We start from the raw sequence: 17500 nt of genomic DNA, 5'->3' as shown, positions 1-17500 counted from the left end.
GAAGGAAGTGAGCGAAGAGAGATAGACGCTCATCAGCGTATCGTTGCGTCACTGGTGTGTAGCTGATCCCCTTTTTTCTTTGTTCTCTTTTCCTCTTTTTCGCCACTAATCCATTTCTCTTTGTGGGGTCATTGTGTAATCTGCACAGGAAGTGGACGAGTTAGTAAAGATCTAACACTGGACACTGAGCGCTGAGTTCTGGAATAAAACCATAAAACTGAACATTCCATCATTTCTTCTTACAACTCTCTCTGGAGGCTAACGCTTACCTTCTGTATGCTAGCTGAATGCTAGTTTATTAAATACCCTTTTACTATCATGCTAGTTTATTTGTTAGCCTTTTAATATAATGCTAGTTTATTCAGTAGCCTGTTCCCTATAATGCTAGTTTATTCATTAGCCTGTTCGCTATCATGCTAGTTTATTTGTAAGACATTTACTATAATGCTAGTTTAATCATTAGCCTTTTCGCGATAATGCTAGTTTATTGATTAGCCTGTTTGCTCTCATGCTAGTTGAGGACTGTATAAAGATGGAGCTCAGTAGTGTGTAGATGTTCTCCTTGTTTCTTATCAAACAGCTCTTTCCAGGAAACGCTGTGCAGATCATTGTCTCCGTTCCTTGCTCTGAGGAGAGAGAAGGCGAGTCTCGATCGAGCGGAAAGGGAAAGAGAAATTCCAGAGTCAGAGATGAGAAAATCGACAACAATGCGCTAAAATTTCCCAACTTCACACTGGTCAGGAAAGTTTCAGAAGGGTTTGGTTTCCTCACAGATTAGCATCACGGTGTGACGCGTCAGCGCTTTACCTCAGTGGCTGCAATATGTGAGGAAAGTTTCAGTTACTGTTCGTTTAGCAAAGGCAACATTTCACTTCAGACTTTTTCATCATTTCAGCCTTTTCTAAGTGATGTAACACACACCAAACATGTTTCACAATGAATATTTATTACTTTTACTTCACATTCCAGTATAAAAATAACATTTAAAAAAAAAAACAACAATCTGTAATATATTTCAGGAACTATGTTTTCACAGAAAACTTCATGTAAATGTTAGCAGAGTTAGCACAACGGCTAGATAAAGAAAATGCACATGAAGAATATTGCTGAGGCCATGGTACAGTTTATCGAGCACCGTAAACTATTTATTTATTTATATTTCCTACACAATATCTGCATAATGAAACACACACACACAAACATGCTACATGTTTAAGAGGCTCATTCATATGCATGAATACATATAAAAAATAAAATCACAACCACAATAATAATAATAAATGATTGCTTAGTGAGGTCTGTAGCCCTGCAATTGTCAAAGTCTTGAAGGTCAGTGTTGCTATGAGAAAGATGGAGGTGAATAAATATTGGCGCCCTCATAACGTGAGCAGAGTGGGCGAGTTGAGCGAATCGGACGACTGCTCGTTGCCGCTGCTTTCGTGACGGCGCAGCTGACCGCACCCGGAGAAGGCGTCGCTTTCTGGGTAGGAGAAGACGAAGGAAGACGTGTAGGACGTGCAGGTGGGCGTGCAGGTGACCACAGGTGTGCACAGAGGCTCCAGGTCCAGGTTAGCCGACGTGTAAAGCGGCTCCCAGTCCTGAGCGGCATACAGAGAGTTGGACAGGTCGATGTCTGGCACCGAGCGTGCCGTGTCCATTTCGGATTTGTTGAAAAGATCAAACGAAGCCTCCAGAGTGGACTCGAGGTCGGAGAGCTTTACGGATGTGGCGGTGGTGGAGGTGGTCAGCGTGGAAGGTCCGGACGTCACCGTGCTGCTTTCAGTCGAAGCCGGAGACACACAGGGTTTTTCGGTGAAGGACGAGTCCATCTGAGACGGGATCTTACAGATGGGCCGGTGTGCGGCCAGGATGAACTCCAGACGTTCCTTCTCCTTCAGGAGATTAGCGATGTCGTTCTGCAGAACCGATTTCTCGTCCTCCAGCTTGTCGGTTTCCTTCAGAAGTGAGACAAATGCCTCGTTAGTTTGAGTCTCGGGGTCTACGACGATGTTTGTTTTTATTCGATACGGTTAAAGGAGGTCAGAATTAATTAATACTTACGGCTTGCAGGGTGTCGGTCAGCTCGCGTCTCCTGTTGCGGCATTTAGCGGCAGCCATCTTGTTTCGTTCACGACGAAGTCGCTTCTTTTCCTCCTCCTCTGGAGCGAACTGTTAAGAACATCACAAGAAGTTAATTTCCATTTATCTGAGTGTTCCATGTCGGACATGTTGTTATTATCATCTCATGAGTAATCGCAGTATAGTTACGATATTTACCTGTTCGAATTTGCCCCTGCGGGCGGTGGTGACTGGAGCCTTGTTTCCACTCACAGTCTTCACCATTTTGGATCTGGAGAAGGTCGTGTCAGAGGAATAAGGGTGAACCCTGCTCTCGGATGGAGCCACGGACGAGACCACCGACTGGACCATCCACTGCAGGTCTGGGCTGGAGGAGATGGCCGTGACGGTGGGCACGAAGGATGCTCCTGACACGGCGAGGTCCGTGAAATCCTGAAGCACAAACAAATAATGCTTTTTTTAGATTCATGCAAATCAGTTTTAAAGAAACTCATTGTTGTTTTTTTTGTTTTTTTTTACAAAGGAACAGGCAAAATTTACAAGTCAAAAGAAACAGAAGCTGTGTCCCTCAGAAGGACGGCTCAAAGCCAGATCATGACTTGAGCATGAAAGTGAAGTTAGACGCTTAGTTTAGTGAAGCTGTGAGAGATGTCTACTGCTCGTACCTGTGCCGTGTTCAGCGGAGAAGACATGCTGCTGTACGTCAAGTCGGTTCCGATGGTGGAAAACATGGCGTTATTAATTAAATCCAGAAGAATTGATTTATTTATTAAATCCGGAATAAATCCAAGAAGCTGAAGAAGTAGTTCGCTCTCTCGCTCTGCTCCGATTCGCTCTGTCCCGATGTCCGGAGTTGAGTGCTGCCTCTGCGCCGCTCCGCCGCCCTTTTATACCGAACAATGACGCAAGAAAAGGGGCGGGCTCTTCTTTTTTTTCTGGGACAGAGTTCACACAACACAAACAAACCTTCTGAACGGGATTCCAAGCGAGCACGCGAAACTTCCTCCAAAATCGATCAGCCTATACGTACATGAATAAACTCTCAGGTTTCTCTTTATTTTTTTCTGATTACGCCTGTTTTTAATTCCGCACACCGATATCGAGAATATATCTTTCTCTGTTGTGTGAACGGCGCTGACGTTTCCAGAGCAGGGGATCCCATGGCGTCATTTACCTTATATGGTAATCGCATCCTGACAGCGCTCTGGTGGGCGGGCGCTGATGGGAAACCACTCTGTAGACAGCGCGAGACCATGACGTCAGGCCCAGGACCGTTTTTCTTCTTCTTCTTCTCCTTCATTTTTATTTTTATTTCTTTTTATTTAAAATCGCCATGCCAATATGCTAATGTCTTTTGTGAAGTAACATAACGCGGAAAGGAAATTCCCGGATGCGTTTTCTAAATATAGATATAGTTAAGCATTAAGATATCACGGCACTAAAAATAGCAACCCTGCTGAATGTATTAGCAATGCAATTCTATTTTAACATGAGAATAATCTCTCATAATCTAATTAAAAAAAATACACCAAGTCTAACTGGACGTGCAAGGTGATTTATTGTTATATTATTATTATTATTATTATTATTATTATTATTATTATTATTATTATTGTCGCTGTATTTTTGTTTAAAGTCCTGCATAGTGTCACTACAACAGCTGACTGTGTGTTTTGTTCGGCGTGTGCAAATGCAGACCTGTTTATTGTGGAAATATATACAGTGTAAACACGCTGAAATGGAAGCCTGGGTTCATCCATCAGTATGTGGAAATATTTACAGCGCTATTAAGCAGTGCAGGAGTATGCATATGATTTATGGTTATAGCATTAATTTTATTAGACTGTGTTTAAATGACAAAGTGTGTGTGTGTGTGTGTGTGTGTGCGCGTGTGACGTCATCGCTGCGCTGCAGCGCATATGTATATATATAAGTGATGGAAGTATAATTTTGTATACAATAACTTGTATTTGCTTTAAAAAAAACAGTCCTGAAAGTGAGTTTGCTGTGAGAGAGGATTGGAAGAGAGAGAAGAAGAAGAAGAGAAACACACGCTGTTATTAATTAACAGCAGAAATAAATAAACAGCTCGCCTCAGCGTTTCTATGGCGCGCGCTCCTGTTTTGTTTAACCTGCCTGGCGTTGTCATGGAGACGCCCCTCCCGGTGACGTTTGCATGCCGCGCTCTGATGGGCGGAACTTCTGTTCCGGGTGCCTGTGTAACTGTCGCACTTGAAAAAGGCTGGGTTTGTGTGTGTGTGTGTGTGTGTGTGTGTTTACCTCACACGGTCGGGTGGGACGGTTTAAACCGGTATGATCCGACCGCACGCCGACGTCATCAGTGTGTTCCTTTCGTTTAGCTGCTTAGCCGCTTAGCCGTTAGCTTGCTTTGCTAACAGAAACAGAAGCCTCGGGTCCTATCCACATGGCCATGTTTATTCAGGATCACTTATCTAGAAGGTTTTATGATAAGATAACCTTGTTCATCTGCTCCATCATAACCAGACTGTATGTACAGTGTTCTGGGTGTGGAGCTCTTGTTCATATAACAAGGAAAGATAAGGACATGGAGAGCGCTGCTTACCTCCAACTCCATTTTATAGCAGCAGTGTTACACTAGAACCGACCACGCATAACATTATGACCACCTTCATAATATTGTGTTTTGCTGCCAAGACAGCCCTGACCCGTCCTGCACTGTGTATTCTGACACCTTTCTATCAGAACCAGCATTAACTTCGTCTTCAGCAATCTGAGCAACAGTAGCTCGTCTGTTAGATCGGATCACACGGGCCAGCCTTCTAAATGCCCCCAACGTCCATCAGTGAGCCTTGACCGCCCATGACCCTGTCGTGGGTTCACCACTGTTCCTTCCTTGGACCACTTTTGATAGATACTGACCACTGCAGACCGGGAACACCCCACAAGAGCTGCAGTTTTGGAGATGCTCTGATCCAGTGGTCTAGCCATCACAATTTGGCCCTTCATCAAACTCAAAGCTCAAATCCTTACACTTGTCCATTTTTCCTGCTTCTAACATGAACTTTGAGGACAAAATGTTGACTTGCTGCCTAATATATCCCACCCACTAACAGGAGCCATGATGAGGAGATACTCAGTCTTATTCATGTCACCTGACACTGGTCATAATGTTATGACTGATCTGTGTATTCAGTCAACAGAGATAAATTCATATTGTGTAAGTCACCTGGTATATAGAACTATTGTATAAAAGCCTCATCTCACGTTACAGCTGAATCACAGTCACACTAACGTTCATGTGGCGTTGCTTTAACTGAACACAAACACACTGCTTGTGAAGTAATGAAGTGTTCGTATATCTGTGCGTTTCCAGTGTCCGGTGGTTTGACACACACTGATCTCCAACACCATCTCTGTCCTGTCCTGTAATGTAAGGTGCTAAATCTGAGCACCTCTTATTTCCTCATACATGTGAGCGTACACTCCTCATAACACACAAACACACACCATCACCTGATAACACACAAACACACACCATCACCTGATAACACACAAACACACACCATCACCTGATAACACACAAACACACACCATCACCTGATAACACACAAACACACACCATCACCTGATAACACACAAACACACACCATCACCTGATAACACACAAACACACACCATCACCTGATAACACACAAACACACACCATCACCTGATAACACACAAACACACACCATCACCTGATAACAGTGATAGCGTTCGGAAAGAGTTCATATCCAGAGATAAGTGAGTTACACAAGAGACTCTTCATATCACCAGAAAACTCTACTACATCAGATTACATTCATGATTCATTACAGTGACGGGGGTCTGTTAGGATTTCAGGCTGTTTTAATTTCTTGAGCAGTTTAATAAAGAAACCAGGTATAATGTATACATATGTTTTATTTAAAATAAATACACTATGTTAGTAATATTATTTATAATTTATTATTATTGTTGTTGTGTGCTGTGTGTTGTGGTGTGTGTTGTGGTGTGTCATGGTGTGTGTCATGGTGTGTGTTGTGGTGTGTCATGGTGTGTGTTGTGTGTTGTGGTGTGTCATGGTGTGTGTTGTGGTGTGTCATGGTGTGTGTCATGGTGTGTGTCATGGTGTGTGTTGTGGTGTGTCATGGTGTGTGTTGTGGTGTGTCATGGTGTGTGTCATGGTGTGTGTCATGGTGTGTGTTGTGGTGTGTCATGGTGTGTGTCATGGTGTGTGTTGTGGTGTGTCATGGTGTGTCTTGTGTGTTGTGGTGTGTCATGGTGTCTGTTCTGTGTTGTGGTGTGTCATGGTGTGTGTTGTGTGTGTCATGGTGTGTCTTGTGTGTTGTGGTGTGTGTCATGGTGTCTGTTCTGTGTTGTGGTGTGTGTTGTGGTGTGTCACGGTGTGTGTTGTGGCGTGTGTGTCATGGGGTGTGTTGTGGTGTGTCATGGTGTGTGTTGTGGTGTGTGTTGTGGTGTGTGTGTCATGGTGTGTGTTGTGGTGTGTCATGGTGTGTGTTGTGGTGTGTGTCATGGTGTGTGTTGTGTGTTGTGGTGTGTCATGGTGTGTGTTGTGGTGTGGTGTGTCATGGTGTGTGTTGTGGTGTGTCATGGTGTGTGTTGTGTGCTGTGGTGTGTGTTGTGGTGTGTCATGGTGTGTGTTGTGGTGTGTCATGGTGTGTGTCGTGGTGTGTCATGGTGTGTGTCATGGTGTGTGTCGTGGTGTGTGTTGTGTGCTGTGGTGTGTCATGGTGTGTGTTGTGGTGTGTGTGTCATGGTGTGTGTCATGGTGTGTGTTGTGGTGTGTCATGGTGTGTGTTGTGTGCTGTGGTGTGTCGTGGTGTGTCATGGTGTGTGTTGTGGTGTGTCATGGTGTGTGTTGTGTGTTGTGGTGTGTCATGGTGTGTGTTGTGGTGTGTCGTGGTGTGTCATGGTGTGTGTCGTGGTGTGTGTTGTGTGCTGTGGTGTGTCATGGTGTGTGTTGTGGTGTGTCATGGTGTGTGTCGTGGTGTGTCATGGTGTGTGTCGTGGTGTGTCATGGTGTGTGTTGTGGTGTGTGTGTCATGGTGTGTGTCGTGGTGTGTGTTGTGTGCTGTGGTGTGTCATGGTGTGTGTTGTGGTGTGTGTGTCATGGTGTGTGTTGTGGTGTGTCATGGTGTGTGTTGTGGTGTGTCATGGTGTGTGTTGTGGTGTGTGTCATGGTGTGTGTTGTGGTGTGTCATGGTGTGTGTCGTGGTGTGTCATGGTGTGTGTCGTGGTGTGTCATGGTGTGTGTTGTGGTGTGTGTGTCATGGTGTGTGTCGTGGTGTGTGTTGTGTGCTGTGGTGTGTCATGGTGTGTGTTGTGGTGTGTGTGTCATGGTGTGTGTTGTGGTGTGTCATGGTGTGTGTTGTGTGTTGTGGTGTGTCATGGTGTGTGTTGTGGTGTGTGTTGTGTGCTGTGGTGTGTCGTGGTGTGTGTTGTGGTGTGTTGTGGTGTGTCATGGTGTGTGTTGTGGTGTGTGTCATGGTGTGTGTTGTGGTGTGTCATGGTGTGTGTTGTAGTGTGTCATGGTGTGTGTTGTGGTGTGTCATGGTGTGTGTTGTGGTGTGTCATGGTGTGTGTTGTGGTGTGTCATGGTGTGTGTTGTGGTGTGTGTGTCATGGTGTGTGTCGTGGTGTGTGTTGTGTGCTGTGGTGTGTCATGGTGTGTGTTGTGGTGTGTGTGTCATGGTGTGTGTTGTGGTGTGTGTTGTGGTGTGTCATGGTGTGTGTTGTGGTGTGTCATGGTGTGTGTCATGGTGTGTGTTGTGGTGTGTCATGGTGTGTGTTGTGGTGTGTCATAGTGTGTGTTGTGGTGTGTCATGGTGTGTGTTGTGGTGTGTCATGGTGTGTGTTGTGGTGTGTCATGGTGTGTGTTGTGGTGTGTGTCATGGTGTGTGTTGTGGTGTGTCATGGTGTGTGTTGTGGTGTGTCATAGTGTGTGTTGTGGTGTGTGTCATGGTGTGTCATGGTGTGTGTTGTGGTGTGTGTCATGGTGTGTGTTGTGGTGTGTCATGGTGTGTGTTGTGGTGTGTCATGGTGTGTGTTGTAGTGTGTCATGGTGTGTGTTGTGGTGTGTCATGGTGTGTGTTGTGGTGTGTCATGGTGTGTGTTGTGGTGTGTCATGGTGTGTGTTGTGGTGTGTCATAGTGTGTGTTGTGGTGTGTGTTGTGGTGTGTCATGGTGTGTGTTGTGGTGTGTGTCATGGTGTGTGTTGTGGTGTGTCATGGTGTGTGTTGTGGTGTGTCATGGTGTGTGTTGTAGTGTGTGTCATGGTGTGTGTTGTGGTGTGTGTCATGGTGTGTGTTGTGGTGTGTCATGGTGTGTGTTGTGGTGTGTGTTGTGGTGTGTCATGGTGTGTGTCATGGTGTGTGTCATGGTGTGTGTTGTGATGTGTGTTGTGTTGTAGTATGTGTCATGGTGTGTGTTGTAGTGTGTGTCATGGTGTGTGTTGTGTGTTGTAGTGTGTGTCATGGTGTGTGTCATGGTGTGTGTCATGGTGTGTGTCATGGTGTGTGTCATGGTGTGTGTTGTGATGTGTGTTGTGTTGTAGTATGTGTCATGGTGTGTGTTGTAGTGTGTGTCATGGTGTGTGTTGTGTGTTGTAGTGTGTGTCATGGTGTGTGTCATGGTGTGTGTTGTAGTGTGTGTCATGGTGTGTGTTGTAGTGTCATGGTGTGTGTTGTGTGTTGTAGTGTGTGTCATGGTGTGTGTTGTAGTGTGTCATGGTGTGTGTTGTAGTGTGTCATGGTGTGTGTTGTAGTGTGTGTCATGGTGTGTGTCATGGTGTGTGTTGTAGTGTCATGGTGTGTGTTGTGTGTTGTAGTGTGTCATGGTGTGTGTTGTGGTGTGTCATGGTGTGTGTTGTAGTGTGTCATGGTGTGTGTTGTAGTGTGTGTCATGGTGTGTGTTGTAGTGTGTCATGGTGTGTGTTGTAATGTGTGTCATGGTGTGTGTCATGGTGTGTGTTGTAGTGTCATGGTGTGTGTTGTGTGTTGTAGTGTGCCATGGTGTGTGTTGTAGTGTGTGTCATGGTGTGTGTTGTAGTGTGTGTCATGGTGTGTGTTGTAGTGTGTCATGGTGTGTGTTGTAGTGTGTCATGGTGTGTGTTGTAGTGTGTGTCATGGTGTGTGTTGTGGTGTGTCATGGTGTGTGTTGTGGTGTGTCATAGTGTGTGTCATGGTGTGTGTTGTGGTGTGTCATGGTGTGTGTTGTGGTGTGTCATGGTGTGTGTTGTAGTGTGTCATGGTGTGTGTTGTAGTGTGTGTCATGGTGTGTGTTGTGGTGTGTGTCATGGTGTGTGTTGTGGTGTGTGTCATGGTGTGTGTTGTGGTGTGTCATGGTGTGTGTCATGGTGTGTGTTGTGGTGTGTCATGGTGTGTGTTGTAGTGTGTGTCATGGTGTGTGTTGTAGTGTCATGGTGTGTGTTGTGTGTTGTAGTGTGTGTCATGGTGTGTGTTGTAGTGTGTCATGGTGTGTGTTGTAGTGTGTGTCATGGTGTGTGTTGTAGTGTGTGTCATGGTGTGTGTCATGGTGTGTGTTGTAGTGTCATGGTGTGTGTTGTGTGTTGTAGTGTGTGTCATGGTGTGTGTTGTAGTGTGTGTCATGGTGTGTGTTGTAGTGTGTGTCATGGTGTGTGTCATGGTGTGTGTTGTAGTGTCATGGTGTGTGTTGTGTGTTGTAGTGTGTCATGGTGTGTGTTGTGGTGTGTCATGGTGTGTGTTGTAGTGTGTGTCATGGTGTGTGTTGTAGTGTCATGGTGTGTGTTGTGTGTTGTAGTGTGTGTCATGGTGTGTGTTGTAGTGTGTCATGGTGTGTGTTGTAGTGTGTGTCATGGTGTGTGTTGTAGTGTGTGTCATGGTGTGTGTCATGGTGTGTGTTGTAGTGTCATGGTGTGTGTTGTGTGTTGTAGTGTGTGTCATGGTGTGTGTTGTAGTGTGTGTCATGGTGTGTGTTGTAGTGTGTCATGGTGTGTGTTGTAGTGTGTGTCATGGTGTGTGTCATGGTGTGTGTTGTAGTGTCATGGTGTGTGTTGTGTGTTGTAGTGTGTCATGGTGTGTGTTGTGGTGTGTCATGGTGTGTGTTGTAGTGTGTGTCATGGTGTGTGTTGTAGTGTGTGTCATGGTGTGTGTTGTAGTGTGTGTCATGGTGTGTGTCATGGTGTGTGTTGTAGTGTCATGGTGTGTGTTGTGTGTTGTAGTGTGTCATGGTGTGTGTTGTAGTGTGTGTCATGGTGTGTGTTGTAGTGTGTCATGGTGTGTGTTGTAGTGTGTGTCATGGTGTGTGTTGTAGTGTGTCATGGTGTGTGTTGTAGTGTGTGTCATGGTGTGTGTTGTAGTGTGTCATGGTGTGTGTCATGGTGTGTGTTGTAGTGTGTCATGGTGTGTGTTGTAGTGTGTCATGGTGTGTGTCATGGTGTGTGTTGTAGTGTGTGTCATGGTGTGTGTTGTAGTGTGTGTCATGGTGTGTGTTGTAGTGTGTCATGGTGTGTGTCATGGTGTGTGTTGTAGTGTGTCATGGTGTGTGTTGTAGTGTGTGTCATGGTGTGTGTTGTAGTGTGTCATGGTGTGTGTCATGGTGTGTGTTGTAGTGTGTCATGGTGTGTGTCATGGTGTGTGTTGTAGTGTGTCATGGTGTGTGTTGTAGTGTCATGGTGTGTGTTGTAGTGTGTCATGGTGTGTGTTGTAGTGTGTGTCATGGTGTGTGTTGTAGTGTCATGGTGTGTGTTGTAGTGTGTGTCATGGTGTGTGTTGTAGTGTGTCATGGTGTGTGTTGTAGTGTCATGGTGTGTGTTGTGTGTTGTAGTGTGTCATGGTGTGTGTTGTAGTGTCATGGTGTGTGTTGTAGTGTGTCATGGTGTGTGTTGTAGTGTGTGTCATGGTGTGTGTTGTGTGTTGTAGTGTGTCATGGTGTGTGTTGTAGTGTGTGTCATGGTGTGTGTTGTAGTGTCATGGTGTGTGTTGTGTGTTGTAGTGTGTGTCATGGTGTGTGTTGTAGTGTGTGTCATGGTGTGTGTTCCGTGTTGTGGTGTGTGTTGTGTGTTGTAGTGTGTGTCATGGTGTGTGTTCCGTGTTGTGGTGTGTGTTGTGTGTTGTAGTGTGTGTCATGGTGTGTGTTCCGTGTTGTGGTGTGTGTTGTGTGTTGTAGTGTGTGTCATGGTGTGTGTTCCGTGTTGTGGTGTGTGTTGTGTGTTCCGTGTTGTGGTGTGTGTTGTAGTGTGTGTCATGGTGTGTGTTCCGTGTTGTGGTGTGTGTTGTGTGTTGTAGTGTGTGTCATGGTGTGTGTTCCGTGTTGTGTTGTGTGTTGTAGTGTGTGTCATAGTGTGTGTTCCGTGTTGTGGTGTGTGTTGTGTGTTGTAGTGTGTGTCATGGTGTGTGTTCCGTGTTGTGTTGTGTGTTGTAGTGTGTGTTCCGTGTTGTGGTGTGTGTTGTGTGTTGTAGTGTGTGTCATGGTGTGTGTTCCGTGTTGTGGTGTGTGTTGTGTGTATTGTTTCAGAGTCTAGACTTTTAAAGTCCTGGAATGTTCTAGACTGCACGGCTGAGAGAGGCAGCGCTTGTTTGGGACGCAGCCATTGTTATGGAGGGATTCCGGGGCGGACTGACCGACACTCACGCGACCCAAACCGGGCAGGGGGCGTGCCGGGGCTGCCGGGAAACACTTGGATCGAGCACAAGAAAAAGAAGGAGGCCTCTGTTTCCACACACACACAAATGACCACATGCTTTATTTTAGTTAAGAAAAAATCGCCATTATCTCAGCGGCAGCAGACTTCCGTTTCTCCAAACACCATGACAACCGCTGCAGGCACGCGCCAGAGATTTATTCTTCGTTCTAATTTTTGTATTTAAACATGTGGGATTATTTACAATAACGTACACCACTTCTTTGAGGCGACAAGTCTAAAGAGTCGTGTGTCGTTTTAATTAAGTCCGATGAGACAAAAATAGCCACAGAGGCTCAGCTTTGCCGCAATGGCGCCTCTCCGGAAACACCAAACATGGTCACAAAGCGCCGACTCGCACAGAGCGCGCGCGCGCTGCCACCCGATTGGCTGCCGCGCGCCGCGCCTTGCCATTGGCTCGCGTACGTCTTGTTGCTGCAGCACTTGTGCTTCTCCATCATGCAGAGAGAGAGAGAGAGAACTACAGCAATAACAACTCACACTTTAACACCCCTAAGACAATTAAATCACTCAAACCAATTAAAACAACACACAGTTTGTTTTTCTTTTAAATAATCATTCTAATTATGAACATAAACGTAAAGATAAACGTAGGACTGTTAAAGGGCACCTGTAGTTGTGTCCTTGTGAAAAAATAGAAGGGTATATATTATTATTATTATTATTATTATTATTATTATTATTATTATTATTATTATGTAAGTTATGAGTGGATAATGCAGTAAAAATAGGAATATATCAACAAAATGTGAAATGTTTACGTTGTATTTCTGTAGCCTGCGTTAATTGAGGCACGTGCGCGCGGCCTGTATGTTGTTATTATTATTATTATTATTATTATTTGTCTAGAATAAGTGAGGGCAGTGCTGTACAGATTCTGAGGTCTTGTTAATATAAAACCAAGATCCCAGTATACAAGCATACTTATAATTTGCTTACATTACTGTTGTATTCTATAATATTTACTATAAACATCACACACACACACACACACCAAAAAACAACACTCGTACAACTGGATTATTTTATTATGGATCACATGAACAGCACGCAAGTGCATGCTCTTTTATTTGAAACCCTTCTGGACACACTCCTCCTTCTGCTCTCCCTCCTCCTCCTCTTCTTCCTCCCCCCTTCGACTGCAGAATGGTACAGTCCAGTCTCACAGATTTCATTCATAAAATTGTCGCTTCACTACAGAAGCGCAGGAGCGCCGGAGCTGTGCGGATTTAGTTGCACTGGTGAATTACAGCAACAAAAAAAAACAAACAAAAAAAACAACCTTTTAGAACATTGAAGGAAAAAAAAATAATAAAACGATCACAAATAACCCACGGCATTTATTAGCAGCGCACGTGGCGCAGAATAACTGTTGCAGGAGAAATATTGTTTAGATTATTTGATTGCATTTTGTAATAAGAAGATGCCTAAAACCGGGTCCTCGTCTCGCGGCCAGCTGTCTGCCAAGGAGGCGCTCGCGCAGGTACACGTGACGTACATGATTGTTATTTTATTTATTTATATATTTATTTATTTTTCATTGATTGATTGCCACCCTGTCACCAAACAGATGTGCGTTTGCCATCTGGAGACAAAGGACAGGGAGGTTGTGGTGTTTGTCGTGCTTGATTAATGTCATTTATTAGATGATGACGTGAAAATAATGATCAGTTATCTGAATGCATGAAAGAGACCGAATATATATGAAGAGGAAAGGCTGATGGAGAGGTATTAATGAGCAATGATTCATTTGTAACGAGGTGATGTTTAATAATCAGTCAGTATTAATTGCTGCAATTATCTGAACATCAGTAGAGCAGGATGAACATGCTAATTGTGTGTGTGTGTGTGTTAGAGCTCCGACGACGGTCCCTTCGTCCCCACGGTTACTGCCATCGCCACGGCGCCCGATCTGAAGTGGATGGTCTTGTCCACTGACATTTCATCAGTTGGTCCCTGCAGCGGAGACAAGCAGAAGAAGACACACACACCTCAGAAGAAGACACACACACCTCAGAAGAAGACACAGCTGAAGAGAGACCCCGAGACGGGACCCGGGTTCACCGTGGGCCGGAGGAAAGCACAGAAAGAGCAGGTACACCAGCATGGTTTCATTCAGGTGTAGAGATCATCAGTCACACACGAACCACAGAGCATCCCATAATAGTCACAACCCTCTCACGCTCCATGAGCCACCTCTACACAGCCAGGGGAACGTCTTTAGAGCGGTCAGCAGGTCAGCTGTTCAACAGATTCACAATTACACCTTAGTGTAAAGATAACTAAAAGATCAGGAAACGTTCCGTAAAAACATTCGGACAACATCCAGGAAATGTTCTGCTGAACCTAGAACTGGACTGTTGCAGATAGACACATAATAGTGTTTTAGATAAATTTATTCTGATACACACACACACACGTATTAGCAGGTACACTGACTGATGTATATATCTACATGTTTTATATTCATTTCTTCTCTCTCTATCTCTCTATCTCTCTCTCTCTCTGTTCTAATCCTCCATTAAGAGGAGTGATATGAAGATATAAAGAGTCCTACAGGACGTAAACAGACTCATTTTGAAGGAATCTTGATTATTTGTGACACACAGCTTTCTCCTGAAGAGGAGGAGAGGAGGAGACTCCGGAGAGAGAGAAACAAACTCGCAGCCGCAAAGTGCAGAGACCGCCGACGTCAACTGACCGACAGCCTGCAGGCCGTGAGTCTGTCTGTCTGTCTGTACATCTATCTGTCTTTACGTCTATCTGTCTCTCTGTCTGTACACTTGTCTGGCTGTCTGTACATCTATCTGTGCCTGTACATTTGTCTGTCTGTACATCTGTCTGTCTCCTTGTCTGTTTGTACATATGTCTGTCTCCCTGTTTGTCTGCCTGTCTATACATGTACCTGTTTGTCTGTCTATCTGTACATCTACCTGTCTGTCTGTACATCTGTCTGTCTCTCTGTCTGTACATCTGTCTGTCTCTCTGTCTGTGTCTGTACATCTGTCTGTCTCTCTGTCTGTACATCTGTCTGTCTGCAAATCTGTCTGTCTATCTGTATATCTCTCTCTGTCTGTCTCTCTGTCTGTTTGTCTGTACATCTGTCTGTCTCTGCATGTATTAACTAATGTGAGCTATTAAACCCTGTGTATCTATGTTAGTGTGTGTGTGTGTTAGTGTGTGTGTTTTCAGTAGAGCCTCAGTGGTGTATAATGTGTGGTTTCTCAGAGATTCTGGTCTGGTGTGTGATGTACAGGAGACAGACAGTCTGGAGGAGGAGAAAACTGCTCTGGAGGCAGAGATCAGCGGTCTGATGAAGGAGAAAGAGCAGCTGGAGCTCCTGCTCATGTCCCATAAACCACACTGTAAAATCCCCACTGAGATGGAGGGAGAGGAGAAAAAAGAGGAAGAGGAGAAAGAGGAAAAGCAGGTTCCGGATGAAACTCAGAAGAAGTCTCCGCTTCTCCACGTCACTTCAGCTTCGGTATTCATGTTCACATTCCGTACAGTGAATCTATACTATTTATCTTAAATACGCTGAAATAAACTGGGGAGGGAGGGGTTACACGATGGGGGAGGAGTTATATCATGAGGGGAGGAGTTAGAACAGTTGGATATGATTAACCATTTAAATGATTATTATTTATTTATCTCAGGAAATAAGGCTTATTTATACACCGTCTGTCTGATGTAGGTTTATTCATATAAAACTTTTATTTTATTGTTATATCTTTTAAATGGTCTCATTATGGAATTATTAAAATATCATTACAGCGATTTTATCGAAACAGCAAATAAAGCAAAGTTAAAGTAATACCTTTTTTTTAAAAAAACAAATCATTTCAGAATGAAAAGATCAGATGGCAGTGAGGTTTTTCCCACTAAATTGTTCTGGAAACCTGTTTAACAAGAAGAGGAAAGTTCATCTTAGTGTAAAAAACCCCACATAAAGCAGTCAGGCAGTAAACAGATGACTAATCATTACATGACATTGGAATTAAACATTAGGAAAATCCTTCAACAGTGGAAACTCTCACCATAAAGAACCCTGGATTTAACAAAATCTCTCTCTCTCTCTTGTTTTCCAGACCTCTTCTGGGAATCTAGAGAAGATGGCCCCCTCTCCTGTTCCTCTCCACCAAGAGCCCGTGATCTCAGGAGATTCAGACGTGCTGCTGTGCTCCAGCGCCGAGCTGGAGCCCTACATCGACATCAAGGACGCAGCCATGGAGGAGCTTGGATCCAAAATGGAGTACGATGACGATGACATGGACCTGCTGGTGCCCGACATCGACCTAAGCGCCTCTTTGGGTCTCAGCGAGTGGGAGACGCTCTACATGAGCATGGGAGGAAGTCTGGAGCCACTAACGTTTGATTTCAGTCAGGGCGAGGAGTGCGAGGGTGGGAAAACAAAACCTGCAGCCGAAAACTCCACTCTGCTGACGTTATGAAGCTCTGAGCTGAAGAAGAGACAAGATTCACAGAATGACAAAAGATTCACTAATTTATCTAATCTCCAATCTGATTCATCCACTCTCCACCCAAACCTACGAAACACCATCCAAAACAACCAAACCATCAGAATCTCCAACTAAACATCCTAATCTTCACCAAAACCATCAGAATCTCCATCTAAACATCCTAATCACCACCAAAACCATAAGAATCTCCACCTGAACATCTTAATCTCCACCCAAACCTTCAGAATCTCCACCTGAACATCTTAATATCCACCCAAACCATCAGAATTTCTATCTAAACATCTTAATCTCCACCCAAACCTTTAGAATCTCTATCTAAACATCCCAATCTTCAACAACATGTCACAAATCCCATTCAAAATTCCATAATCTCCAACCTAGTGTATGTCTAAATTAATCAAATTGCCTAATCTCCACCCAGATTTCTCCACCCAACTTTGCCAGTCTCTGGCAAAATACTTTATTCTCCACTAATATGATATAATCTCCAACCGAAATACTCCAAAATCCACCAAAGTGACCTAAAGCCAACCATGAATGTGGCAATACCTCAGACTACACTAATCTCCACCAAATCCCACTCACATACCCTCATCTCCACCCTAATCTGCAGTGAAATACCCAGGGGTCTAGCCAAATATCTTATTGTTCACTGTAAACCCTAAATACTGCAACTACAAACAAACACAAATCTAAAACACAAAGTTTTCTGAGACTTAACTACTCTGATCTCCACCCCAGATCTCCACCCTAAAGAGTCTTAATCATCCTACATTCATCTCTACCTCACCTAAATACCCCAATCTCCACCCTCAGCCTAGAGAAACACCACAATCTCCACTGCATATGATGTCATTTAACCTCATCACTCATTTTCAAGCAAAACACCACATGTCTCAGTTCTTCAGTCTAATCTCCTGTGAATCAGATTTTAGAGAGAAGTGAAGGCTCAGCACTTCTGCTGTCTGAAATTGTGTCCCGGCGTCTTGCCTCTTTTGGGCCTCTGAGCTTTTAACTATTATTGTTATTATTATTATTATTATTATTATTGTTAATCGTCCATAGATGAACATCTGACTCTGTTTTTCTAAAAAAAAAAAGAAAGAAAATAGAATGAATAGAATTATTAATACACAAACACATGAACAGTGATGTGTCGCTGCATGGCTGTCTTGATGTGATGCACTTTTAGAAACTTTATTGTGGAGGTCTTTCAACTCTAAACCACTGTTTTT

General features: G+C 44.3%; 2 protein-coding genes across 2 annotated transcripts in view; one reads left to right on the top strand and one right to left on the bottom strand.

Annotated features, from left to right (window-relative positions):
• Positions 1–927: 927 nt before the first annotated feature.
• On the bottom strand, positions 928–2953 carry fosab (v-fos FBJ murine osteosarcoma viral oncogene homolog Ab). Its single transcript, XM_058393446.1, has 4 exons — positions 2745–2953; positions 2278–2511; positions 2062–2169; positions 928–1955 (listed from the first exon to the last, which is right to left on the bottom strand). The coding sequence occupies exons 1-4, from the start codon at positions 2808–2810 to the stop codon at positions 1377–1379; spliced, it is 987 nt and encodes a 328-aa protein (XP_058249429.1). The 5' UTR covers positions 2811–2953; the 3' UTR covers positions 928–1376.
• Positions 2954–12869: 9916 nt separating this feature from the next.
• si:ch211-153j24.3 (protein c-Fos) overlaps positions 12870–17500 on the top strand; it is a 5349-nt gene continuing 718 nt past the window's right edge. Inside the window, exons 1-5 of the mRNA XM_058391240.1 lie at positions 12870–13267; positions 13640–13879; positions 14394–14501; positions 15041–15268; positions 15873–17500. The exon at positions 15873–17500 is cut by the window's right edge and continues 718 nt beyond it. Of these exons, the coding sequence (XP_058247223.1) occupies positions 13208–13267; positions 13640–13879; positions 14394–14501; positions 15041–15268; positions 15873–16235 (999 nt within the window). The 5' untranslated portion in view covers positions 12870–13207 and the 3' untranslated portion in view covers positions 16236–17500. The remainder of the gene's footprint in view (positions 13268–13639; positions 13880–14393; positions 14502–15040; positions 15269–15872) is intronic.

Source organism: Hemibagrus wyckioides, linkage group LG06 (assembly GCF_019097595.1).
Source record: "Hemibagrus wyckioides isolate EC202008001 linkage group LG06, SWU_Hwy_1.0, whole genome shotgun sequence".
Lineage (NCBI taxonomy): Eukaryota > Metazoa > Chordata > Actinopteri > Siluriformes > Bagridae > Hemibagrus > Hemibagrus wyckioides.
This window is presented reverse-complemented; position numbering and strand designations above follow the sequence as displayed.

Bases quoted from the DNA above. Each gene is read 5' to 3' on its own strand.
- fosab (XM_058393446.1), bottom strand. From the start codon at position 2,810: ATGTTTTCCACCATCGGAACCGACTTGACGTACAGCAGCATGTCTTCT. The intron at 2,170-2,277 runs GTAAATATCGTA...TGTTCTTAACAG, and splicing joins GCAGGGGCAAATTCGAACAG to TTCGCTCCAGAGGAGGAGGA. The intron at 1,956-2,061 runs GTAAGTATTAAT...TCACTTCTGAAG, and splicing joins TGACCGACACCCTGCAAGCC to GAAACCGACAAGCTGGAGGA.